Here is a 27,909-nt window from a genome sequence, read left to right as displayed (position 1 = left end):
TATAAAATATTTTGGGCATGCTGTGTTGGCACCAGAATGCACGGCAACACTTGCGGACTGCCCCAAGCACATCCTCGGGTTGTGTTGGTTGTTAATAAAAACAGCACATTTTTTGTTTCTCAATATACATGTATTAGTAAATCTAAATCTAATTCTAGGTTTTGTGGGGATGGAGCTCTCCGACGTTGTGAACAACGCTATCCTCTCAGCGTACAACGGCAACCTGCTGAATGTCAGCCTGGGCAGCCCCCTGGACGGCTGCTCCGTCACCTCCAACGACGCCCTGCTCTTCCACGAGAAGTGCGGCACCCTCATCAAGCTCAGCAACAACAACAAGACGGCAGAGAGGAGGCGGCCACTCGACGAGTTCAACAACGGCGTGGTCATGACCAACCGGCCGCTGCGGGACAACGAGATGTTTGAGGTGAGCTTGGCAGTGGGATTGTCCATCTGTTGTTGGGCCACAAGCCAGTTGCTCATCGATATCATCTTATTCATGTTCAGTCACTCCAGAACCATACCTGCCTTGCTTTTCTGCTGTTCACTGGTGGGTGGGGGGGGGGGGCCGGTTGGATGTCAGGACAAGGTGTGTTCTGCCGTTTTTGGAGTTTGGGCATAAAGGGAATAGTGACTTTAGCAACCAACCTTAGGCCTGAATATGCATTGAAGATTAAAATTTTAAACGCAGCTCAGAACAGTAACATGCAGACCACTGACCAGGAAACAGGCAGTTAACTAATTGTCTACAAATGCACAAATCCAATCAACACCCCATTGCATGGATACAACACTTATTTTGGGTGTGATGGTGGGAAGATACAGACATTTGAAACTGTTACATGGAGTTCAAAAGAAACATATATATTGATTTGTCTACATCGTCCTTTGATATTTAGCACATGAAATGACATGTAGTGTTGGGTCAAGCAGACCTTCTTCCACCACAAGGGGTCTCAGTATAATACTGGCGATATCTCATTTTGTGGAATAAAGAGACTGCTTCATATCTACCAGCACTTCTCTCTGGTGACTTCATTCACGTAACAGCAAGGTGTAGTGACAGATCTTTCTTTATGGCTAGTCCAAGCCTACCCTAAGGTAGGAGTGATGAACCTTTTGAGAGCATGTGCCCAAACTGTGATAATCTTGAGAGGAATGATAGCCCAGCAGTTAGCACCACGCTGTTACGATGACAGCGTACCTGGGTTCAATTTCTGCAGCTGCCTCTAAGAACTTTGTACATTCTCCCTGTGACTGCATGGGTTTCCTGTGGGTGCTCTGGTTTCTTCCCACATTCCAAAGAGGTATAGGTTAGTAAGTTAATTTGTCACATGGGCTCATGGGCCGAAAAGGCCTGTTACCAAAGACCGTAAGATGAAGGATCAGAATTAGGCCTTTTGGCCCATCAAGTCTGCTGTGCCATTTCATCTTGGCTGATGCATTTTGTTCTCAGCCCCATTCTCCTGCTTTCTCTCTGTATCCCTTCATACGCTGACCAATCAAGAATCTGTCAACCTCTGCCTTAAATATACCTAAAGACTTGGCCTCCACAGCTGCCTGTGTCAAAGAATTCCACAGATTTACCTTACAAAGACACCCAAGTCCACTTGCACTTCAGTTTTTTTGTATTTTCTCTCCATTTAGGAATTAGACAACCCTTTCATTTCCTCTACCAAAGTGTATGACCAACTGAACACTTTCAGACACTATTCTACCTGCCATTTCTTTGCCCGTTCTCCTAATCTGTTTGTCCTTCTGTAGCCTCTGTACTTCCTCAAAACTACCTTGCCTTTCTACCTAACTTCATATCGTCTGCAAACATTTCAACAAATCCATCAATTCCATCATCCAAATCATTGACAAGAATTGGTCCCAACACAGACCCCTGTGGAACACCACTAGTCACCACCAGCCAGCCAGTAAAGGCTCTCTTTATTCCCACTCTTTGTCTCCTGCCAATCAGCCACAGCTTTATCCATGCTAGAATCTTTCATAATACCATGGGCTTGTAGCTTGTTAAGCAGCCTTGTGTGGCACCTTGTCAAAGACCTTCTGAAAGTCCAAGTACACAATACACAACATCAACTGATTCTTCTTTGTCAATCTTGCTTGATATTTCTTCAAAGAATTCCAACTGATTTGTCAGGCAAGATTTTCCCTTGAGGAAACCATGCTGACTATGGCCTATTTTATCATATGCCTCCACGTACCCTGAGACCTCATTCTTAATAATCAACTCCAACATCTTCCCAACCACTGAGGTCAGACTAACTGGCCTATTGTTTCCTTTTTTCTGCCTCTCTTCTTTCTTGAAGAGTGGAGTGATATTTGCAATTTTCCTGTCTTTCGGAACCATTCCAGAATCTAGTGATTCATGAAAGATCATTTCTAATGCCTCCACAATCTCTTTAGCTACCTCTTTCAGAACCCTGGGGTGTACACCATCTGGTCCAGGTGACTTATCTACCTTCATCATTCAGTTTCCCAAGAACCTTCTCTCTGGTTATGGTAACTTCACACACTTCATGACCCCTAGCACCTGGAACTTCCACCATACTGCTAGTGTCTTCCACAGTGAAGACTGATGCAAAATACTTATTCAGTTCATCCGCTATTTCATTGTCTCCCATTATTAGCTCTCCAGCATTGTTTTCCAGTAGTCCAATATCCACTCTCACCTTATTTTTAAACACTTAATGTATCTGAAGAACCTTTTGGTAACCTATTTAATATTATTGGTTAGCTTACTTTTGCATTCCGTCTTTACTTTAGTGACAATTTAGTTGCCTTCTGTTAGCTTTTAAAAGCATCCTAGTCCTCTAACTTGCCACTAATTTTTACTCTATTATATGCCCTCTCGTTGGCTTTGACTTCTCTTGTTAGCCACGGTTGTGTCGTCTTTCCTTTAGAATACTTCTTCCTCTTTGAGATGTATATATCCTGCGCCTTCAGAATTGCTTCCAGAAATTCCAGCCATTGCTGCTCTGCCGTCATCCCTGCCAGTGTTCTTTTCCAATCAAATCTGGCCAACTCCTCTCTCTGCCTCTGCATTTCCCTTCGCTCCACTGTAATTACCATGATGTGTTTAAATAAAATAAAACTTTTTAAAATAAAATACACTAGCATACCTCAATTATTTTGAGCAGAAATTATCATTGATTGATTAGTTACAATAAAATATAACAGATTGAAATAAAATACTTCAGAGAAACTATTTAGAATTTATTAATAGTTTAGAAGAAGAATGAGGGAGATATTGTAGCGGTGTGCTACACGCAGTGCTGAAATAACGACACGGAGTCGGTAAACTGCAGTTAAAGAAGATTTTATTCGAACTTCGTAGCTTCGCTTTAAAGCCTCCCTGATCCCGCCCTCCCCGGGCGCGGATGCTGTAGGAGGCACATATTCACAGTCCTGTCCCGGGCGCAGATGCTATAGGGGACACGTACTCACAGTCCCGCGCGAGCTTTTCCCTTTGTTGGTGAAGCAGACGTGGCGCCCTTTTGGGACTGGCCTTTATGCCGGCGCGCTGACTATTTGTGAGCCAGTTCGAGTGCGCTAGGAAGTGGGTCGCCACAATATCATTGAAACCAATTGAAAATTGAAAAGCCTAGATAGAATGAATGTGGAGAGGAAGTTGCCGATAGTGGGTGAGTCTACGACCAGAGGGCACAGTCTCAGAATGAAGAGACATCTCTTGAGAACGGAGATCAGGAGGAATTTCTTAAGGTGGAGGGTAGTGAATCTGGAATTCATTGCCACAGATGGCTGTGGGGGCCAAGTTATTGAATATGTTTAAAGGCGGAAGTTGATAGGTTCTTGATCAATTGGGGTGCCAAAGGTTACGGGGAAAAGGCAGGAGAATGAGGTTGAGGGTGAATATAAATCATCCATGATGGAATGGCAGAGTAGTCTGGATGGGCTGAATGGCCTCATTCTGTTCTTTTGTCTTGCAGATTTAATTTTTAAAAAGAGAATTGAGAAATATCAATACTATTTAGAAATTATGTTATTGTAACTGTTCACTATCCAAACACCAGGTATGTGAGGATTTCAAAACAAATTACCTAATGTGTTCTAGCTCGTGCCAGTTGGCGTGAGATGTTTCCTGTGAAAACATATCACGCTTTTACAAATGAGAGAAACTGCAGATGCTAGAAATCCAAGCAACACACACAAAATGCTGGGGGAAACTCAGCAGGCCGGGCAGCATCTATGGGGGAAAAAGTACAGCTAATGTTTCTGGCCGAGACCCTTCAGCAGGACTTCGACATTTTGAGTCGAGACCTGATACTGCCTGGCCTGCTCAGTTCCATCAGCATTTTGTGTGTGTCGCTGCTCTCAGGTTGTAAAAGATCATTCCCTGTTTCATTTGGCAGTAAAGATAATCATTACGTATCTTTATTATGCATGGGTTTAAAGAATATCGGGGCAGCACCGCATACCATGTGCCAACAACATTTTTATGCCACTCCTGAACTAGCTATTACGGAGATATTTAGTGGAAAGAGATGAAAATTTGATAGGAATTTCTGAGCCTCAGTCCTCAAGTAAGACAGCATAGTATTAAAGTGAGAGGAAGGGATTTTAAAGAGGATTTGAAGGGAAAGTTTTTTTTTCTTCACAGTAGTTGATATCAGCCAGAGGAATTGGTTTATTATGGTTACGTGTACTGAGATACATTGAAAAGCTCGTCTTGCATACTGTTCATACAGAACAGATAATTACACAGAGCATTGAGATAGATCAAGGTAAAACAATAACAAATTGCAGAATAAAGTGTAACAGCTACAGAGAATATACAGTGCAGATAAACAAGGTGCAAGATCGAAATGAGTTGGATTGTAAGATCAAGGACACATCTTATCATATTTATTTTATTTTGAGATGCAAGTGGGAACAAACCCTTCCAGCCTACCGAGCCACGCCACCCAGGTGTAGAAGATGCTGTTTGTGTAGATAAAGCTCATCTACTTAAGAGCCTAAATATTAAGACTCTTAGTGCACCACAGTACTGTAGCGATTAGCAAAAAGATCATCATGAACACGCTAAGCTGAAAGATGTATTTCTGCTTTGTACAACTTTGACTCTGTAAGTGATTCTCTTTTCAGCCTTTCCTTATAAATCAGCTTCTTTTCAACCCATCATTAACCCTTTTCTCACCACTGTGCTCTGTTTCTGGAATTCAGAAGAATGAGGGGTGACTTCATTGAAACCTATCGAATGTTGAAAGGCCTTGATAGAGTGGATGTGGAGAGGATGTTTCCTATAGTAGTGGAGTTTAAGACCAGAAGACACAGCCTCAGAATAGAGGGTATCCTTTTAGAATGGAGAAGAGGAGGAATTTCTTTAGCCAGAGTGTGGTGAATATGTGGACTTCGTTGCCACAGATGGCTGTGGAGGACAAGTCATTGGGTATATTTAAGGCAGAGGTTGATAGATTCTTGATTAGTCAGGGCACGAAGAGATTGGGGTTGAAAGGGAACTGGATCAGCCATGATAAAATGGCAGAATGGACTCGGTGGTCCAAATGGCTTAATTCTGGTCCTGTATTTTGTAGTCTTAAAATTGTGGTTCATATCAAAATCACAACAAACTGACATCTTGGCACATAAACTACACTGTGGTCCTTTGTGCCTAATGTTATCAGAATCGTTGTCCTGTTACTCCATGTCACCTCTGAACCTACCATGATTCCCCGATGGCATTCTGCCCAAGGCTGAAGCTTTACCTTTTACATGAATTCCAATAGGGTATTGAAATTTGGCTCTGGATATACTCTAGTTCTTCAGGTTGTAGATCAGACTTCAAAGTGAACATGTCATTATCAAGATACTGTCATAGAGTCGTATAGCACAGAAACAGGCCATAAGCATAGCTAGGTCCATTCCTTTCATCTGTATATCCCATATCCACCATTTGGCAAGAGCCTCCATGTCTTGGCAATTCGTGTGCTTGTCTAGATAGTTATTGAAAGTTGTGAGAATCTGTTTCCAGCACTCTTTCGGAAGGAGGAATACCCTAGCTGAAGGAGTGGTATAGCGAGAAATAAACAGTAAGACTATTTGGAATTGTTTTGCTCACTGCAATTTCAAGCATTCAGAGTTGGAGATGCCAGAAATAACCAGGAGTGAAAAGGAAACTATTTCACTACTTCTGCAAGTTGGGAACTATGAAGAATTTGAAGATATCGATAATTATCTTGAATGTTACAATGAAAATGAACATTTGATGGATGCTGTCATCAAAAGCATTGAATGAAGACAGTCCATTATTTTCTTCATTTACCGTTAATCAGAAGAACACAGCAATGTTGGTTGTCCGTTGTGTCCGATGATGACAGTGAAACCTGTGCTGGAGAGATTTTAAAGTTTTTTTAAAAAGCCTGGAGCAATTTTACTCTCTCGGCCTCGGAAGTCCAGGTCCGGTGGTACAAGCAATCACCACAAACTGGGGTATTCCTTGGTTGCAGTGATTGATCATGACTACTTCTGTGCCTCGCCATGCTCTTCGCTCTCCACGGAGCATTGCAGAACCACCTTCCTGGCCGTTGGATCTCATTGTAGATCCAATCCTCCCAGTGCACTGGAGCTGACTTCACTTGCTGGGTCAGACATGTCCCTATCTCACCGGGGTGTGAGGTCCACTGGCTACCCTCACCTGGTTTAGCCCACCTGTCGAAGTGGTGGAGCGGGATGTATCTACTGTTGTTTGGAACCACAGATGAGAGCTGAGTGTTCAGTAGTGACAAAAGCTGAGTGAGCTGCCCCTGAATGGACACGACACCAGAGGTGCTACCCCTCCCTGGACGTTCATAGAGGCAGCGCACACAGGATGAATTGCTCAGTCAATAACTAATACACAGTTTTATAGTACAGCAGTAGCATTGGTTTCATTTAAACACAATTTTTTAGTTAAACAATAGTTTCATTTTCATACCTTTTTACCTATTTCTTAGAAACTTTGTCTAATTGGGGAAGCTGCTTAATTGGGCCAAAATGTGGTTCCAATTAACCGGAATTCACTGTTTTTCACGTATTATAGATTACAAAATGTTTATATCTAATTAAATTTTGCAAAGAAATCTGTAGAACATCTTTCTACATGCTTTTTTTTTATCCATGCCACAGATCCGGATTGACAAGCTGGTTGACAAATGGTCTGGGTCCATTGAGATTGGCATCACCGTGCATAATCCAAATAACTTGGACTACCCGGCAACAATGACCAATCTCCGATCAGGTCAGGAGATCCTGCCTTGAAACTGTTTAGTTGTGAGTCTTACGTAAGATCTTGCACCAGTAAAGCCCTCCCAACCATTGAGAACACCTACGTGAAACACTATCGCAGGGAAACAGCATGCATCATCAAAGATCCTCACCACCCAGGCCATGCTTTTCTCTCGCGGCTGCCATCAGGGAGAAGGTACAAGAGCCTCAGGATTCGCACCACAAGGTTCAGGAGCAGTTACTACCCGTCAGCAATAAGGTTCTTGAATAAAAGTGATAACTGCACTCACTTGCCCATCCACTGAGATGTTCTCACAACCAGTGATCTCACAGTAAGCAATTGTAATCCTCTCACCGGGCTCAATAGCTAACCTTGCTAACAGCCATGACTCAGTGGGAGAAGGCCACCTTTCATAAACAATATACGTCTAGGGTCAGTATGTTTTGGGGTTCAACCAAACTGGAAAGTTGGGATGTTCAGATTAACAGAATCTCGATTTGAGTGAATGCTGTGTAAATACTGCCCATATAGAATTACCAGTCACCAAGAAATGACAGATACATCAGCATAAAATTATAAAGAAAGTATATTTTCCAATTTCAGCTTTATCAAGCAGCTATTAAGATAAACCAAAGAAAGGAGAAACATTTAAAGGGCCCATTACAGTTAGAACAGTCTAAATGTGTGTATGACTGTTGGAGCTCAGCTTCTCTTCTAAAAGTTGGGCATAACCACTATTCATGGTGCAGAATTCTCATCACCAGTCACCATTAGAACTTCCGATTTTGGATTCCTTCATCTCATGAAGCACTCCTTGCAATAGTGTCTTCCTGTCAGATCTACTCGATCTCCTCTCCGCATCTCCTGCCAACTGACCACAAATCTCTCACTGCCCAGTTCTCCCTAGAACTTTCTCCTGATCCCACCATCCTGACTGGCTAACACAACATTCCTACATTGAACAATATGGCCCTTTAACCAAAACCAAAACATTCTATCAACTGGGCAGACTGCTTTTACAGAAAGCCGCTAAAGTGAAATGTCGAAACCTTAACCAAGGCTTTAAAGACTCTTTCTCATTATGTCATGTTCTCATTTATTGCTGTTTATTATTTGCACAGTTTGTTATCTTCTGCACTCTGGTTGATCTTTTATTGATCCTGTTATAGTCACTATTCAATAGATTTGCTGAGTATGTGCACAGGAAAAGTAATCTCAGGGTTATATGTGGTGACAGATATGTACCTGGGTAATAAAATTTACTTTGGGCTTTGAGCCTCCATGATGGTGAGGTCATTGAGTAACTATTGATTACTGGTATGAAGTGCTGAAAAATCAAATAAAAGTGCTAGAAGCTTGAAATAAAAGTAGACTGTTGGAAAAAGTTATCAGGTCAGACAGCATCCTTGGAGAGAGAAGCAGAGTTAGTGTTTCAGTTTGAAGGCATTTTGCCAAAACTAGGAAAGTGAAAACAAGTTAGTATGTTTGGGAAGGGATAACAAGGACATGGAAATATTTCTGATGTGGAGTGACAGGGTTTCCATGGGGATGATTTGCAGAAGCTATCTGGTTCAAAGTAAATTTATTACTGAAGTACATATATGTCACCATATACAACCCTGAGATTCATTTTCCTGTGGGCATTTACAATAAATCCTTAATAGAATAATAACCATTAAAGAATCAATGAATGGTTACACCAATTTGGTCAACCAGACAACTAAAAAGAAAGAAATAATAATAATTAAGCATTAAATATTGAGAACATGAGATGAAGAGTCCTTGAAAGTGAGTCCGTAGGTTGTGGGAACATCTTAGTGATGGGGCAAGTGAAGTTATTCCCTTTAGTATAAGAATCTCATGGCTGAAGGGTAATAACTGTTCTTGAAGCTGTTGATGTGAGTCCTGAGACTCCCGTACCACCTTCCTGATGGCAGCAGTAAGAAGAGAGCATGTCCTGGGTTGTGTGGGGCCATTGATAATGGGTGCTGCTTTCCTGTGACAGCACTCAGTGTAGATGTGCTCAATGGTGGGGAGGGGTTTGGGGGCAGTTAGTGTGAAAAATTAACCAGAACTATGAAATGAGGTTATTTACAGAATGGGAACACAATCAAAATGAAGTAAAAGTTGTGAAATGTTGTGCAGTGTATGCTAATGATACAGAAGGGGTTTACCAGGATGCTACCTGGATTGGAACATATGAACTTTGATCTATTGGTGGCTTCCTCTGGAGTGGTGGATGGTGAGGGGAGATGTGATAAGAATGTTATAAGATTATGACTGGCATTGATAGAGTGGACAATCTTTCTCCTAGGCTAGAAATGTCAAGTACCAGAGGGCATAGCTTTAAGGTGGGAGAGGAAAGAATTTAAAGTAGGTGCCCATGGGAAGTGATTTTTAACATGGATAGTAGGTGCATGCAGCGGGCTTCCTGGGGTTGTGGGGGGTGGATGGGGGCACTTAGGCCTCTTCTCTGAGGATTACCACTTTGTCATGATGGAGAGACTTGCAATCCTGAGAACAATGCCGTCTGGAGTTTAGCTCCTGGTAGGGTCAAGGCAGAGGTTCAAACCAAGACCTCAGCAGAGGAACTGAGAGAAGATGATGACGTATCGCAACAGTAGGTAAGGTGGAGGAAGGCTACAGCAATGAGGGGTTCCCAGTTGTCTTACATTCCATGTCACTGGACTGTGTGGTGGCTGCAGTGTCCTCATGTTAAACAAAGTCACCTGCAGATGGTCTCCTTTAAGGGAATCCACCCTAACATCCCAGATTATCTCCTGTGGCAAGCATCAATTGGGAACGGAGGAAGGATTGTGTCTGGAAGTCCCAATCCATGAATGGCCTCCACTGCCTCCTGACGACCTCTTAAACAACCCCTTAGAAGGACATCTTACTTTGGACGTTTGGTTGATCGCAGAACTTAGCAAACTGTTTGCTGATATTTCATCTCCAACTGAGAAGCCACTATCAGTGCGCAGTTGAGGGTGTTGTCTCCTCAGAATGTTGGGTTTATACTCCTCCGGGGTCTGAAAGGGTGTTGATTAAACGTTGTGATCTGGCTGGCTGGCTCAAAACACTGTGAACAGTTCAGCTGTAGAAGGTTATGAATGGCTAGCTTCGAGGGAGGTCCATTGGAAGTGTTTGATTGGCTGTCCAGATCCTGAGATTACTTGTGATTTGTTGATGCCGTTGTTTCTCTTTTCTCTGGAAGGGTTTGATGTGTTAGTTGATGGATCCTTCTGTAGAGAGCTGTGCTTCGAGAAATTGTTGTTGATCACATCTTACGTGATTACATGACTACTGGGCATGAACAGATAGGGAATGAACAAGTATGGGTCATGTACAATCAAATGGGTTTGCTGTAGTTTGGCACCGTGGTCGGCACAGGTATTGTAGACTGAAGGGTCTGTTTCTGTGCTGTCCTGTTCTACGCTCTGTTACTGCAGCATCACTGAGAGCGTGTGGTGCACTGGTGTGGTCCATGGGAGCTGCGTCCAAACCTTCTGTCTGTTTATCCCTGCAGGGACAATTATGATGAGCGGCTGTGGAATCCTGACCAACGGGAAGGGGACACGGAGGGAGTACTGTGAGTTCAGCTTGGATGAGCTGCAGGTAATGACTCTTCCAGTATCACGGGACCGAGAGAGTGCAAAGCTGGAGGTTGCATACACACAGATCCAATGAGGAATTCCAGAGAATTAGAATCAGACTTCTTAGCGCAACCTAGTGTAAAGTTTGTTGTTTGTGGTATGAAAGCCTTGCTGTTTCAAAGATTCAAAGTACATTTATTGTCAAAATATGTATGCAATATACAACCCTAAGAATCAAGACCCTGTGGCTGACAGGGTCTTGGACTCTTAACTCCACCTCTTCCATATTGTCACATTAGCATTCTTTTTGTGCTGCTACAGATTCCTTACAGCCTCTGCACTGTTGTCATTGTTTTTCCCAGATGTGCTGTTTACTCTGTAAGCTTCGTGCAAGCAGGAAATTTCATTGCATCCTGGTGTATACAACAATAAATGGATCTGATCTGACTTGTTCATGTGGAGATGTCAAAGTGGAGATTGGGCAAAAATCTTTTTTTTTGTTTATGATAGATTGCTTGAAGTGGAACACAAACATAATTTCAGACTATTTATATCACGTAGGAATTTGGAGAAACAAAATTAAATTTTATTGAATATAATGCATTTAATTGCATAACAGTCTGACACTTTTCAATAGTTCAACTGAGGTAAAAATGTTTTGTTTTCATTTCTACTCAGTGTCTGAGACTTCTCACTTAAGTGTCCAACAATAATTAGCCAGCATCGATGGATTCCAGTTACCCTGATACTGTTTCTCCATGACTGCACTTTCCTGGTGAAACCTTTCACCATGCTTGTCACTGACAGTGCCAAGATTTGCAGGGAAGAAGTCTAAATGGGAGTGCAGAAAATGAATCTTTTGTGATGCTGCACTTCACGGTTTTGTACGTTTGAAGCATGTTGCCAACCAGCTGCACGTAGTTTGGTGCTCTGTAATTGACAAGTAAAATTTCAACAACATCCTTGAATGCCTTCCATGCGATTTTCTCTGGTCCCACTAGAAGTTCTTCAAATCACTTGTCATTGATGACCTGTTTGATTTGTGGACCAACAAAAATTCCTTTCTTAATCGTGGCATCAGTTATTCTGACTTGAATTATGAATTGAAGTAAGAAATATAGGTGATCTTTTTTTTTTAAAAATGGTGTGAGGTTGGGAAATTTCTGTGATTTTCATGACAGCAGCTCCAAATCCAAAAGATACACCCAGAAGTATTCTTTATTGTCCAATGTTTTTAATTGAAGGTTGGCAAGGTTTAATTTTGTTGTCTGAGATGCTTTTATTGCCTTCCACAGGAAGGGGATCACATCGGCCTCATGAGGAAGTCCAGTGGAGCCTTGCACTTTTACATAAATGGCATTGACCAAGGTAAGGCGAGTTTCGGGTTAACTTGTCCTCAGTGTAGTCTGTAACCTTGGTCTGGTCGTCCCACCAGTCTCTATTATCCCAACATTGACACAATTTAGTGAAGCCCTGATTTCACTTTTGGACAAACGGTGGCAGAACGTGCAGCATTTGGTTCAACTGAAGGGAAGCAGGAAGGTTGTGTCATGTCATTTCAGGACATCTGCAGAAAAGCAGTCACTATTTTAATATTGTTGATATGTGTTTTCCCTGTAAATGGAAGCCAGGTGGATAATGAGCAGAATCTGAATCAGTTTTAATATCACTGGCATATGTTGTGAAATTTGTTAACTTTGCAGCAGCAGTATATAATAAAAATTGAATAAAAGGAATTACTGTAATTATATAAATGTATTTTAAATAACTAAATTAAATTAGTGCAAAAACAAAATTTAAAATAGTGAGGTAGTGTTAATGGGTTCAATGGCCATTTGGAATTCAGATGGCAGAAGGGAAGAAGTTGTTCCTGAAGCGTAAGTGACAGCCTGTTCCTGTACCACCTCCAGTGAGAAGAGGGCATGTCCTGGGCAATGGGGGTCCTTAATGATGGATGCCACCTTTTTAAGGTTCGCTCCTTGACAATGTCCTGAATACTACGGAGGCTAGTACCCAAGATGGACCTAAATTTGCACCTCTGCTTCGATCCTGTGGAGTACCCCCTCTCTTTCCCCCCCCCCCCCCCCCACTCCTACCAGACAGTGGTGCAGACACTGTAAATTTGAAGATGCTGGAAGTTCTTTATATGTTCAGCAGCATCTGTGAAAAGGGAGAGTTCATCTTCGCTAAAATCCCAGAGTTGGGGAAAATTTACAGCAGCCCTGTTGGTCTTTGGGATGCGGGAACTGGAACACTTGGGGGAAACACACACACATTCTGATTTATACTGAAGCCCCAGGATCCGCGTCACGTGTTTTAATTTTACCTACAGTGCCTATAAAATGTATTCACCACCCCCCCCCCCCCCAGAAGTTTTCATGTTTTATTGTTTTACAACATTGAAACACTGTGGATTTAATTTAACTTTGACTCTGATCAATAGAAAAGACTTTCTCGTGTCAAAGTGAAAACAAATTTCTACAAATTGGTCTAAATTTATTATAATTATTAAACACAAAATCATTTATTGCATAAGTATTCATCCCCTTCAAGTCAGTATTTAGCAAATGCACCTTTGGCAGCAATTACATCCTTGAGTCTGTGTGGATAGGTCTCTATCAGTTTTGCACGTCTCAACACTGAAATTTTTCCCCATTCTTCTTTACAAAACTGTTCAACCTCTGTCAGATTGTATGGGGATCTGAGAGAACAGCCCTTTTCAAGTCCAGCCACAAATTCTCAATTGGATTGAGGTGTGGACTCTGACTTAGTCGCTCCAGGACACTAACATTGTTTTTAAGCCATTCCTGTTAGCTTTGGCTTTATGCTTGGGGTCATTGTCTTGCTGGTAAACAAATCTTCTCCCAAGTCGCAGTTCTCTTGCAGACTGCATCAGGTTTTCCCTGTATTTTGCTGCGTTCATTTTACTCTCTACCTTCACAGCCACCATCATGTTTCACAGTAGGGATGGTGTGTTTTTGTTCATGTGCGGTGTTTGGTTTACGCCAAAGCTAGCGTTTAGTCTGATGGCCAAAAAGCTCAATTTTGGTTTCATCAGACCATAGGACCTTCTTCAGAGTCTGCCACATGCCTTCTGGTAAACTTCAGCCAAAATTTCATGAGAGTTTTTTTTTCAACACTGGCTTTCTCTTTGCCACTCTCCCATAAAGTTGCAACTGGTGAAGCACCTGGGCAACAGTTGTTGTGTGTGCAGTCTCCCCCATCTCAGCCTCTGAAGCTTGTAACTCTCCAGAGTTGTCATAGGCCTATTGGTGGCCTCCCTCACTAGTCCCCTTCTTGCACGGTCACTCAGTTTTTGAGGACGGCCTGCTCTAGACAGCTGTGCCATATTCTTTCCATTTCGTGATGATTGACTTAACTGTACTCCCAGGGATATTCAGTGACTTGGAAATTTTCTTGTATCTATCTCTTGACTTTTGCTTTTCAATAACCTTTTCACGGAGTTGCTTGGAATGTTCTTTTGTCTTCATGGTGTATTTTTGCCAGGATACTGACTCACCAGCAGTTGGACCTTCCAGATACAGGTGTATTTTTACTGCAATCAATTGAAACACCTTGACTGCACATGGTGATCTCTATTTAACTGAGTATGTGACTCCTCAAACCAGTTGGCTGCACCAGTGATAATTTGGTGTGTCATATTAAATGGGGGTGAATACTTATGCAATCAATTATTTTGTCTTTTATATTTGTAATTAATTTAGACCACTTTGTAGAGATCTGTTTTCACTTTGACCCAAAAGACACTTTTTCTGTTGATCAGTGCCAAAAAAGCCAAATTAAATCCATTGTGACTCAATGTTGAAAAACAATAAAATGTGAAAACTTCCGGGGGCGGGGGGAATGAATGCTTCTTAGAGGCAATGTACATTAATTTATCTTCCTAATTTAGATCAGATCAGATCATTTCACTTAATGATTCAATTTCTTTTCTGCTTTCTTTTTATCTGTATCCTCTTTTGTTTATCTTTCCTCACTCTCACTGTGTTTTCTCCTCTCCCCTCACCCGAATTTCTTTCTCAGGGGTGGCAGCCACCCAGACCCTGCCCACGGTCTACGGGGTGGTGGATCTCTATGGCATGGCGGTGAAAGTGACCATCGTCCACAATCACAACCACTCGGACCGGCTGCGCAGGAACAATGCCATCATGAGGGCGCTATCACCGGACGTGGGGCGGCGTGTCTTCGATTCGGGGGATGGTGAGGTGGAGCGGCTACTCTTCCACCCCAACTGCGGGCAGAAGGCTGCCATCGTCTGTGACGGCCGGACTGCCCTGAGGCCGCAGTAAGTCCACGGTCCCTTGGCTGGCTCCCGAGTTCGGTTCTGCTCTGGAACTTTCAAGTTTACTTGGAGTTTTGTGTCTAGTTGTGGTTGGTCCATTACAGGAAAGATGTGGAGACTATGGAAAGGGTGCAGAAAGGATTTACCAAGGTACTGGTTATTGTGATGTGAACAAAGTTAACGGAGAGGCACTGAACTAGTTGGTACAGAAGTGTTTTATTCAACAGAAACGAGCAGCAGGCATCATACTGAGACACTCTTGGAGGAAGAGGCCTCCCAACCTAAAATTGACTTTTTTATATGCTAAAGATCAAAGGTAACAGTAGGACAATTGTATTGACAATGCTTCCTTTGAATTACATATCATTTTCAAACCCTCTCTCTTCACACCCAGGCTCTAGACAACCAAAATGGATGTGTATCTCCACTGACTCCAGGCCGCATTCATGCATATGCAGACATTTAAGGTCTAATTATTCTGAGCTGTGTTTTAAATCCAAACTGCACTCCACATTCAAATCTGAATTATGCCCCAACTTCAGCCCCAACACTGGTAAACTTCTTTTGTACCTTTTCTTTAGTGGGTATGAGCTACCAGTAGAGGTTCTCAAGGGTCTTCTGAACCAATGCTTTCTGATAGGCACACTGTCCCAGTTCAAACTGCCTTGCCCCTCCTTCAGTGAACTGGGGCAAGGCTTCTGGTTCATGGTCATCCAGAAAGCCCAGGAAGAGATCAGAAGAGTGAATGCTGTTAGAATCCATGTGGAAGGGGTTAAATCCATCTGGTACTCCTCAGCCTTCCCTTTATTCCATTTGTCCACTGGCCTGTCCTATTAGATTGTTTCAGCCCCCTCCCTTTTCCAAATGTTACTTCCCAGCTTCTCTCTTCATCACCTTCACATACCCAACTTCCCTATCACCTACCAGCTTCCCCTTTTCCTACCAACCCCCACCTTCTGGCTTCTGCCCGGCCTTTTTCTTTCCAGTCCTGATGAAGGGTTTCGGCCTGAAACATCGCCTATTTATTCCCCTCCAGAGATATTGAATTCTTTCAACATTGATTGTGTGCGTGCGTGCGACTTGCTTTCTCCTGCACTCTGTTGCTCTCACATCTTTCTTGTGGTGTGGTGACCAGAACTGTACATGGTTTTCCAACTGCCGTCTAACCAATGTTGTGTATGGCTTCAAACCTGACTCCCTAACTCTTGACCCATGTGGGCAGGCATACTAAATTAAATACCTTTTTCACTGCTCTCTTCACCTGGGTCACCACCTTCACCTACCTGTGAGCAAGCAATCAGTTTAAAACTTAGAATTGAAGTTGATTTCTTTTTGTTTATGTAAATGGATGGGGCGCAGTGTGGCAAAAGCCGTAAATTAAATCCACAAATCAGCTATTACTAAAGCCGAAAAATCTCTGATCCTCTGACCTAGTGCATTGAAGCACTGTGCTACCTTGCCATTAGAAGAGAAGATTCATTTAACTTGTGTGTCAGCCCATTTTGGAATGAGCTGCAGTATTAGGTAATACAGTGTATTGTGGTTAGTTAGGACACATAGGAACCAATATATTATGGGCTAATTAAGCAGCTGTCCCAATTAGCTTAAGTTTCATAGCAATAGTTAAAGTATAAAAAAGACCAACTACCATTTAACTGAATAACAAATTATGTATTTCAATGAAATTCAGAACAAATTAGAACACTACCAAAACTACTACAGTATATAAAAGTGTATTAGTTCCTAATAATTATCAACAGAGGAATTCATCCCACGTACGGCTGCCGTGCTCTCCTGATTGAAGTAAATAAACAATCAGTGCAGATAATGGACAGTTTTCATATGATGCTTTTGCGATTGCATTCCCCAAATCTTCATTTTGTTTGTACCATTAAGATGATTGTTGATACCTTCAAATTCTTTGTAGTTCCTAACTAGTTGAAGTAGTGAAATCGTATCATTTTCACTCCTGGCAGTTTCTGGCATCTCCAAGCCTGAATGCTTGAAATCGTAATGAGCAAAACAGTTCTGAATTGACTTGTTGCTTAATTCTCACCAAGTATCAGTGACAAGAATTGCTGCTTTTTTGAAGAGGAGCACATGCAACTGGTGCTATTTAAAAAAAAACAGTTTGCTTTAAGCACAGTATCATGTCTACACTAGTGCGTGCGACTGATGCTAGTTAAAATGCAGTTTGCCATGTTCCAGTGAAATGGCATAGTGTCCCATATACACAAAGATAAATCACAAACACGAGAAATTCTGCAGATGCTGGAAACCCAAAGCAACACACACAAAATGCTGGAGGAATTCAGCAGGTCAGGCAGCATCTATGAAAATGATTAGATAATCAACGTTTCAGGCCGAAACATTTCTTCAGGACTTCTGAAGAAGGGTCTCGGCCCAAAATGCTGATTATCTGTTTATTTCCACGGACACTGCCTGATCTGCTGAGCCCCTCCTGCATTTTGAGTGTGTGGAAGGGAATCTCGGCTATTTTCTTGATTAGTTTTTGTTTTCTTTAAGAGTTGTCCCAAATAAGCGGATCCTCTGATTAACCAATGGCCCAGTTAATTGAAATCCACTGTGTAACCAAGCATTAAGAAAGCTATTGCATTAACTAACATACTCGCTTGCTTAAAACAAAATTGTCAGTTTTGAAGCATTTGTTTGACTCTTTAGTCTCATCTTCTTGATTCAATAGTTTATTTTCATTTACAGCTGGGCACAATGAAATTCATTGATTGCGTGTAGCTCACAGAGTAAACACATGTTCAGTAGCCACTTTATTAGGTATAGGAGGTAACCTAATTAAGTGTCCACTGAGTGCATTTCTGTATGTATGCGGTCTTCTGCTGCTGCAGCCACTCTGCTTCAAGGTTCATTGTGTTATGTATTCAGAGATGCTCTTCTGCACACCACTGTTGTTTTTTTTCTTTTGCCCATTATGCCACTGGCATTTAGGGCAGCAATGAAGGTTCTCTATCTCTGTCGGAGTTCTGGGCTTCCTTCATCACGTCAGTAGCATCCTCTTGGTTTTCCACGACTGTCAGTCATGCAAGTCCTGTGTGGAGACTCAGGAATACCATTGCACTCAGATGCAGAAGGATTCTTCATCGCTGTTCCCTTAACAGTTTTACTTCACCTGTCGGGGTGTTAGCCCTGAGCTGAGCTCTCAAACCTGGAAGACCAGTAGACCACTCTTAGTCTGGCCTCTCCCTTTGACCTATTTGGCATGAGTGACCCTACCAAGAGCCAAAGCATAAAGCCCTGACTTCAGCAAACATGGCTTTCCAGGTCAAACATCTAAACCGTACAATGGGATGTGTTGGTCCTCTTGTAGGACACCACTGTTATAACGTGTGGTTATTTGAGTTGCTGTCACTTTCTTGTCAGCTTGAACCTGTCTGGCCTTTTTCCTCTGACTTCTCTCGTTAACAAGGCGTTTTCGCACAAAGAACTGCTGCTGGCTTGATTTTTTTTCACACCATTCTCTGTAAACACTAGAGACTGTTGGGACTGAAAATCCCAGAAGATCAGCAATTTCTGAGATACTCAAACCACCCCATCTAGCACTATCAATCATTCCAGGGTCAAAGTCATTCAGATGACATTTCTTTCCTATTCTGATGTTTGGTCTGAACAAAAGCTGAACCTCTTGACCATGTCTTTCAAAGGTTCATTGCAGAGTATACAACTCTGAAATTATTCTTCTTCAGATAGCTACGAAACCGAGAAAGAAAAGAACGTCAGCGCGATCATCAACCCCCAAATTCCTCCTCCCCGTACAAAAACTGAACGAAAATGGAACAAGTACATTGTCCCCCAAATTCCCCTCCCTCACACATGAAAAAACGAGAGAGATTGGGCTAAAACACAGAATATAACAAACTATAAGAGTGGGGAAAAAAATCTGTAGTTCAAGTCCATATCCAAAATGCAGAAAACCTGGGTAACATTCTCCAAGCACAATGGTAGGTCTTTCCCTCTGCGGCAGCAGAGCAGTCCCACCAACAGTCAAAGGGCAGTATCCCTCTCCAACAACAGAACAAAATCACCGGCAATCAAAAGGCAGTCTCCACTCTCCGCAGCAGAGTGATCCCACCAACAGTCAAAGGGCAGTATCCCTCTCCAACAACAGAACAAAATCACCGGCAATCAAAAGGCAGTCTCCACTCTCCGCAGCAGAGTGATCCCACCAACAGTCAAAGGGCAGTATCCCTCTCCAACAACAGAACAAAATCACCGGCAATCAAAAGGCAGTCTCCACTCTCCGCAGCAGACTGATCCCACCAACAGTCAAAGGGCAGTATCCCTCTCCAACAACAGAACAAAATCACCGGCAATCAAAAGGCAGTCTCCACTCTCCGCAGCAGACTGATCCCACCAACAGTCAAAGGGCAGTATCCCTCTCCAACAACAGAACAAAATCACCGGCAATCAAAAGGCAGTCTCCACTCTCCGCAGCAGAGTGATCCCACCAACAGTCAAAGGGCAGTATCCCTCTCCAACAACAGAACAAAATCACCGGCAATCAAAAGGCAGTCTCCACTCTCCGCAGCAGACTGATCCCACCAACAGTCAAAGGGCAGTATCCCTCTCCAACAACAGAACAAAATCACCGGCAATCAAAAGGCAGTCTCCACTCTCCGCAGCAGACTGATCCCACCAACAGTCAAAGGGCAGTATCCCTCTCCAACAACAGAACAAAATCACCGGCAATCAAAAGGCAGTCTCCACTCTCCGCAGCAGAGTGATCCCACCAACAGTCAAAGGGCAGTATCCCTCTCCAACAACAGAACAAAATCACCGGCAATCAAAAGGCAGTCTCCACTCTCTGCAGCAGAGTGATCCCACCAACAGTCAAAGGGCAGTATCCCTCTCCAACAACAGAACAAAATCACCGGCAATCAAAAGGCAGTCTCCACTCTCCGCAGCAGAGTGATCCCACCAACAATTAAAGGGCAGTATCCCTCTCCAACAACAGAACAAAATCACCGGCAATCAAAAGGCAGTCTCCACTCTCTGCAGCAGAGTGATCCCACCAACAATTAAAGGGCAGTATCCCTCTCCAACAACAGAACAAAATCACCGGCAATCAAAAGGCAGTCTCCACTCTCCGCAGCAGAGTGATCCCACCAACAATTAAAGGGCAGTATCCCTCTCCAACAACAGAACAAAATCACCGGCAATCAAAAGGCAGTCTCCACTCTCCGCAGCAGACTGATCCCACCAACAGTCAAAGGGCAGTATCCCTCTCCAACAACAGAACAAAATCACCGGCAATCAAAAGGCAGTCTCCACTCTCCGCAGCAGAGTGATCCCACCAACAGTCAAAGGGCAGTATCCCTCTCCAACAACAGAACAAAATCACCGGCAATCAAAAGGCAGTCTCCACTCTCCGCAGCAGAGTGATCCCACCAACAGTCAAAGGGCAGTATCCCTCTCCAACAACAGAACAAAATCACCGGCAATCAAAAGGCAGTCTCCACTCTCCGCAGCAGAGTGATCCCACCAACAGTCAAAGGGCAGTATCCCTCTCCAACAACAGAACAAAATCACCGGCAATCAAAAGGCAGTCTCCACTCTCCGCAGCAGAGTGATCCCACCAACAGTCAAAGGGCAGTATCCCTCTCCAACAACAGAACAAAATCACCGGCAATCAAAAGGCAGTCTCCACTCTCCGCAGCAGAGTGATCCCACCAACAATTAAAGGGCAGTATCCCTCTCCAACAACAGAACAAAATCACCGGCAATCAAAAGGCAGTCTCCACTCTCTGCAGCAGAGTGATCCCACCAACAGTCAAAGGGCAGTATCCCTCTCCAACAACAGAACAAAATCACCGGCAATCAAAAGGCAGTCTCCACTCTCCGCAGCAGAGTGATCCCACCAACAATTAAAGGGCAGTATCCCTCTCCAACAACAGAACAAAATCACCGGCAATCAAAAGGCAGTCTCCACTCTCTGCAGCAGAGTGATCCCACCAACAGTCAAAGGGCAGGCAGGCGGTGCTCACCTTCGGCATTCACCTTGATGTTTCAATTTCCCTTGTCACTTTAATCGGCGAACATGGAAGCTTTAATCGGCGAGATAGAGTCGAACATCAGCTTGTGCCCCACAGCCTTCGTTCATGCTGCCTCTGCCTCCCAAAATCCTCTCGGAGAAGAGTGCTGAAACACCCAAACTGCAAATCACAGGCTTCAACAGTTCCAGAATCACATTTAAGACAAAAAAAAACAAATGTAAAAGACATAAGAAATGAAATGTATGGTATCATGAGCTACCCAGAAGATGTTGACCGAAGGAGTGTTGTACGCAAGCACTCTCTCTCTCTCTCTCTCTCTCTCTCTCTCTCCGTCTTGTTTTACGGCGGTTGGCAACCAGCTTAATGGTGCATTACCACCTCCTTCTGTTCCGGAGTATGCGATGGACTCACATTCTAAGTCCCTTCACCCAATCGCACACATACACATACCCTAACCTACACTTTATCCTCCCCATCCTAGTACCCTATTTCTGTTTATCCATCATATCCTATAAAAAAAACCCTGTACCCCTTAAGAAAGCTAAAAATACCCTGATCTGTGTTCTCTCACCCATGCCCAGCAACCCTTTTAATGTGAATTCCTGCACCCCCAATTCCTTTAGATTAATTCTCATCATCTCTCTCTGTATCCCATACTTCCTGCAACTCAGAACTACATCTTCTACTGATTCCTCTTCCTGACATTCCTCACACAATCCTGTCTGCTGTTTCCCTATCAATTTCAATGTTTGGTTTAGTGCACAGTGCCCCAGCCTTAACCTAGTCCACACAATTTCCTCTCTTCTGTATCTACTTCCTACCCTAGTACCTGCAACACTTTTTTGTATTTGATATAAATGCCTCCCTTTCCCCTCCCTGTCCCATCTTTCTTGCCACATTTGGTTAATTTTTTCCCAGATTACGCACTTAACCTCTGCTTTACTGATACGAATGTGCATTTCTATATTTTCTTTATTGTCCTCTTTGCCAACTCATCCACCCTTTCATTGCCCTTCACCCCTACATGAGCTGGAACCCATAGAAAGTTAACCTGACCTCCCTGATTTGCAACTCTTGTGACTGACTGAAGGACTTCATGAAGTACATCTTGCCGGCTGTTTGAGTGAGAAGACCTTAAACTTGCTAGAACTGAAGATGAATCTGAGCATATCAACGCTTTGACTAGTCTAGCTTTCTCCATCCAACGCAACGCAACCAACACTGCCATCATCTCTATACACCACGAACTTATCAGATGTTCTTCTGCTGATTGCAATTGCTTTTGCTGGTATAGCCACCCCAAACCCTGTCACTCCTGTCTCAGGTTCCTTAGCACCATCTGTATAGACCTGAGTATAATCACTATACTTTTCCATCACATGACAATTAAATGCACTTACCAAATCAGTTTTATACTTTCCTTTTTACCTCTAACAAATGCCAGTCTACGTCAGGCCAAACCAGCTTCCATGGAGCTACAACCGGATAAACTACTGAAGGACTTATCCTTAGATCAAACACTCCACATGATCTAGCAATATCATTCCCTACCCGACTGAAGTTTTCCCTCTGAAACCTCCCATTTTCCCAGGACTCCTGCAACACTCCTTTAGCAGGGTGAGAATCATTGTGTCCCTGCAAATTAACCCAGTAGTTTGCCATCAATTGCATCCTTCTTAATTCCAAAGGCATTATTCCCATTTCTACCTGCAGGGCTGATACTGGTGATGTTTTAAAAGCCCCACTGCACACTCTCAAAACTTGAGCCTGAATCACATCCAGTTTCCTTTTAAGAAACCTAGCTGCTGATCCATATGCTACACTTCCATAATCCAACACAGATCTTACTAAAGCCACATACATTCTCTTTAATGCTGAACAACTTGCTCCCCATTCCCTACCAGTCAAACATCTCATCACGTTTATTACTTTTTTACATTTCTCCTCAACTTTCCTGATATGGTCTGCCCATGTTAATCGTGAATCAAATATAACTCCCAGAAATTTAAATGATCCAACCCTTTCTAATTCAATCCCATACATCCTTAACTTCTTCCCTACTTCAATTCTTTTCCTAGTGAAAAATACAGTTTGAGTTTTTTCCACTGAAAATCTACATCCCCAATCATAACCCCACTCTACCACTTCATCAATTGCTGCTTGTAGTTTCCTGATTATATGCTCCGTGTTCCTGCCTCTTTTCCACAAGGCCCCATCATCCGCAAACAGTGACCTACCTATATCCACTGGTACCTTTGTGAAGACATCATTGATCATAATGATGAAAAGTAACGGGCTAATCACACTACCCTGAGGTGTGCCATTTCCCACTATGTACTGTTTTGATCATTCTGATCCAATCCGAACTTGAATTTTTCTACCAAACAAAAAATCTTTAATCCAATTAAAAACTCTCCCCCCAACCCCCATTTTGTGCAGTTTAATTAATAATCCTTCCTTCCACATCATATCATAGGCTTGTTCAATGTCAAAAAACACTGCAGCTACTGATTCTTTATTTGCCTGGGCCTTTCTTATTTCAGTCTCTAACCTTATCACTGAGTCCATGGAATTCCTTCCCTTCCTAAAACCACTCTGATAACTTGCCAGCATTCCTCTCTTCTCAAGATCATATGATAACCTTTCAGTTATCATCCTTTCCATTACCTTACATATATTTGATGTTAGTGCTATTGGTCTGTAGCTAGTGGGTTTTGACGGATCCTTGCCAGATTTCCTTATTGGAATTACTACTGCTTCTTTCCATGCACTTGGTAATCTTCCCTCCTCCCACACTCTGTTATAAAAATGCAGTAACTTCAAGAGCGCTCCTTCTCCTAGATTTTTTAGCATAACATAGCATATTAGATCTTTCCCTGGGGAGGTTGGTCTCGATCTCTTTATTGCTCTCACCATTTCTGCCAAAGTAAATGGATCATCAATTATATCATCTGTTTCTTTCCACCTGTTTAACACACCTGGGTATTGACTCATTGTTCTTTCCCTTCTCCTTCTTCAGACAAATTTTCTGAACTATGTATCTTTACAAATGACTTGGCCATGATCTCAGCCTTATCCCTGCTGGAGACTGACGTTTCCTCCTCAGATATCATTACTGGATACTCCCAATCCCTTCAATCTCCCCCCATCCTCTTAATCATTCCCCACACCTCTCCCACAGGCGTTGTTCTTCCTATTTTGTTGCAAAAACTCCTCCAACTTGCCCTTTTAGCTTGATGTATAGTTCTTCACACCACTGCCTGTGCCTTCTTATACTGAATCAAATGCTGCATATTATGGGTTCTTTTAACTAGCCTGAATGCTCTATTTCTGTTTTTTACAGCCCGACAACATTCCTCTGTCCACCATGGCACTAGTTTTCTATTCATCCTATTTTTAACTCCTGGGTATAGATCCTTCTGCTGCCATAATAATTGCTGAAGTCACCTGACTGTTTAATTCATCTGTATTTCCAGAAATGTCAATCTTTGTCAATGCTTCTTCACTTAACTTCTGGAACTTACCCCAATCTTGTTTTCCAAACACCCACTTTGGGACTCCCCCACCTGGTCTTATTTCAACTCTTTCACCCACTGAACATAAAACTGGGTAGTGATCACTGCCTACTGTTGAAGCAGTCCAAACTCCCCAGTTACTAATGCCAGCCAAGACATTAGACACTAACGTAATATCTAATATCGACTCAGTTCCTGTTGTTATGTTTATCCTTGTTCCTCTACCATCATTCATACATACCAAATCCCTTTCTTCCATCAAATTTCTTCAATTACTGTTCCATTTGAATCTGTAATCGGATCCCCCCATATTGTGCTGTGAGCATTGAAATCTGCTCTATTGTCTATTTTGTCCTTGTATCCTTAGTAGGCTGTCCAAATCCAACCTTTTACATGGATTGTAGTAGTTAATTATAACCACTCCCTCCCCTCTCTCCCATATTTCCACCACTATGTATTCCTGATCTTCTCCTTTTTCCAGTACTCTATACGGTATACCTTGCTTGATTAACATAGTACAACCCCTCCTCCCCCTAGATTTCTATCTTTCCTTATCATTATATACCCATATACCACAAAGTCTAAAGCTGGTTTCAACCAAGTTTCCTGAATACACACTACATCCGGTTTTACAACCATTTCCTTAATAAAGTCCTTAAATTCCTGGCCATTGGCCAGTAAACTCCTTGCATTCCATTGCAAAAGAATCACCATAATGAGTACTAACCAACCTATGACACTTCCTGACTTGACTGATTAGTGAGGTTCTCCCTCACTTCTTCCCATGTCAGTCCTACTAACCCTAAATGGTTTACTGCTGCTTTGACCACCAGCCGAATTTTGTCACTTTTTGACTTTATCTCTGCCGTACTATTAATGACTCTTGCAATGAATGTTACTAGAGCTTTTTTTCCCCCCACATAAATCCTGTCGTTTACTCTTCGCTGCATCTCTTGCATCTCTATTGCTCTCTGGTCATTAGGAGCATTATTCTGTTCTCTTGACATTCTTACAGCTTCTGCACAAGTGATCTTTCTTTTCACTCTTATTTCTTGAATTTTATTCTCCCGTTTCATAACCTCACACCCACTATACACCACATTGAGCTCCTCCACAATTACAGCATTTTGGTTGCACTCCTGTTCCGCACTTTCCATATTCATGATCATCCCCACATCTACTCTGCCTTTTACAGTTTTTAGCTATGTGTCCAAACCTTTGACAATTATAGCACCTCAATGGCTTTGGCACATATATCCTTACTGGGTAACTCATGAAACCCAGGAACATTTTCCTTGGAACTCTTTCTTCTTCAAATTCAATCAATACTGTTTCACTTTCCTTTTTCATTCCCTCCTTTGTTGTTTTCAGTCTTAGAACATTAATTACTTTCCCCCCTTTGATATTCCTCTTCAACTCCTCCATGTTTATACTCATTGGTACACCCATAATCACTCCTTTACAACCACCATTTCGTGCTCCCACCCTCCCTGTATATTCCACCTTGCATTTTCCTATCTCTTTTATCTTGAGTGCTTTCTCAAGTTGTTCCTCATTCGCACATCTTACCAACAGATTGCCATCATTAAGGACTTTTGCAAATACTATTTCCCCTATCTTATTTGCCAGAGTTGTTGTTAGCACAAACGGGTTAATTTTCTTCATGTGTCCTTGCGCCTTCTCATTAAACCTAATTATGACAACACCTCCTCTCTGAACTTGTTCATCTTCCTCACTTTCAGAACTCTCTCCATTGTCATTTCTTATTCTTTTATTCCCTTTGTCTCAGTTTTCATTCATCCATCCCCTCACTATCTCTTTATTCCCTTTATTTCTCCCTTCACAATAATCCATTTCTCCCCAGTTGCCTACCTCTGATCCCAAATCCCTATCCCACTCCTTCTCCACTGTCTTTCCCTCAGCCCCTCCTCTCACCTTGTCTGCCATTACCAGACCCAGGCAACCCCCTCCCAGCAATTCCCACTCCTTCCCCACTCTCTTTCCCTCAACAAGTTCCAAACCACATTCACACATGCACCAACTCCCTGGCTATATGCAGATACTGCCTTGACCGGAAGTTTTTGTGCATTGAGTTGTTGCCACATAATTGGCTAATTAGATTGTTGGATTAACGAGCAGGTGTATCTAACAAAGTGGTTATTGAGTGTATTGCTCATTATGTGCCATGTTGTCCTCAAGACCACTATGTTCGGTACACCTGTTCATTCATGCAAATATCTAATTAACCAGTCATCTGGCAGCAACTTAAGGCATTAAAAACTTCCGGTTTTGATTGTTCTTGGCAATATTTTTACTATGTAAATGGTTTGCCATTGCCGCCTTCTGGGCAGTGTCTATGATGTAGTGTGACAAAGCCACCGGAGAGACGCAGGTCGTAGATACAAAGTAGTCTTTTATTTTATAAAAGGAGACACAGCAGGTATCATATCGAGACCCTTCTGGAGCCAGCTCGACCTAACGTTACGTGACATTTATAATGCTAAAGATCAAAGGATAATTCTATAGTTACAACGTATTTACAATGCTTCCTTTGAAATACATATAATTTTCACACCTCTTTCACACCCACACTCCAGACACCCAAAATGAATGTTTTTTCACATTGTCTGTTTTCTCAATTAACAGCTCTAGGGTCCTATTTTCCAGAGTTCATTTTAAGTTTAATCTACAGCCAATGTTCAGGACTAAAGATTGGCTGCCAAAGTTAATACTTTGTCATGCACCCTGTCCAGAATATGCTCTAACAGCTGTGTGTTCTTCCTGTACAGTGCAACAGATGACTTTAACCACGGGGTGGTGCTCAGCAACAGGTCCCTCAGGAGCAACGAAATCTTCCAAGTCCGTATTGACAAGATGGTAGACAAGTGGGCTGGGTCCATAGAAATCGGCGTTACCACCCACAATCCTGCTTACCTTCAACTACCGTCCACTATGACTAATCTACGCTCAGGTCTGTTTCCTTTGGTACCTACTTTTATTTCATTTTTTTCCCGACCAATCCCTCACCTTTCTCCTGTTTCCAATCGGTATTTCAGTACAATGGTATTTTTGCCCTTAGAAAAGTAGTCCAGAGGCTTGAATTTTCCAATAGTGATTTAGGAAATTGAATTAAGTGTGTAGTTCATTTTAAAAAGATTAAGTAACATGCACTCTTTTAAGAAAAGATTAACAAGGATGTTTCCATATGGAAACATTGAATAGGTTAGGACCTTATTCCTTG

At 42.5% G+C, this 27,909-nt stretch overlaps 1 protein-coding gene across 2 annotated transcripts in view; it reads left to right on the top strand.

Annotated features, from left to right (window-relative positions):
* The window catches only part of neurl4 (neuralized E3 ubiquitin protein ligase 4), a 127,565-nt gene that overhangs the window by 33,834 nt on the left and 65,822 nt on the right, over nucleotides 1-27,909 (top strand). For both annotated transcript variants that reach the window (XM_073048767.1, XM_073048766.1), the window contains exons 3-8: nucleotides 159-424; nucleotides 7,132-7,243; nucleotides 10,758-10,846; nucleotides 12,120-12,192; nucleotides 14,869-15,130; nucleotides 27,458-27,639. In XM_073048767.1, coding sequence (XP_072904868.1) covers nucleotides 159-424; nucleotides 7,132-7,243; nucleotides 10,758-10,846; nucleotides 12,120-12,192; nucleotides 14,869-15,130; nucleotides 27,458-27,639 — 984 coding nt within the window. The remainder of the gene's footprint in view (nucleotides 1-158; nucleotides 425-7,131; nucleotides 7,244-10,757; nucleotides 10,847-12,119; nucleotides 12,193-14,868; nucleotides 15,131-27,457; nucleotides 27,640-27,909) is intronic.

Source organism: Hemitrygon akajei, chromosome 6, assembly GCF_048418815.1.
Source record: "Hemitrygon akajei chromosome 6, sHemAka1.3, whole genome shotgun sequence".
Taxonomy (NCBI): Eukaryota; Metazoa; Chordata; class Chondrichthyes; order Myliobatiformes; family Dasyatidae; genus Hemitrygon; species Hemitrygon akajei.
Note: the sequence above shows the minus strand (reverse complement) of the source record. Positions and strands in the feature narration are given on the sequence as shown.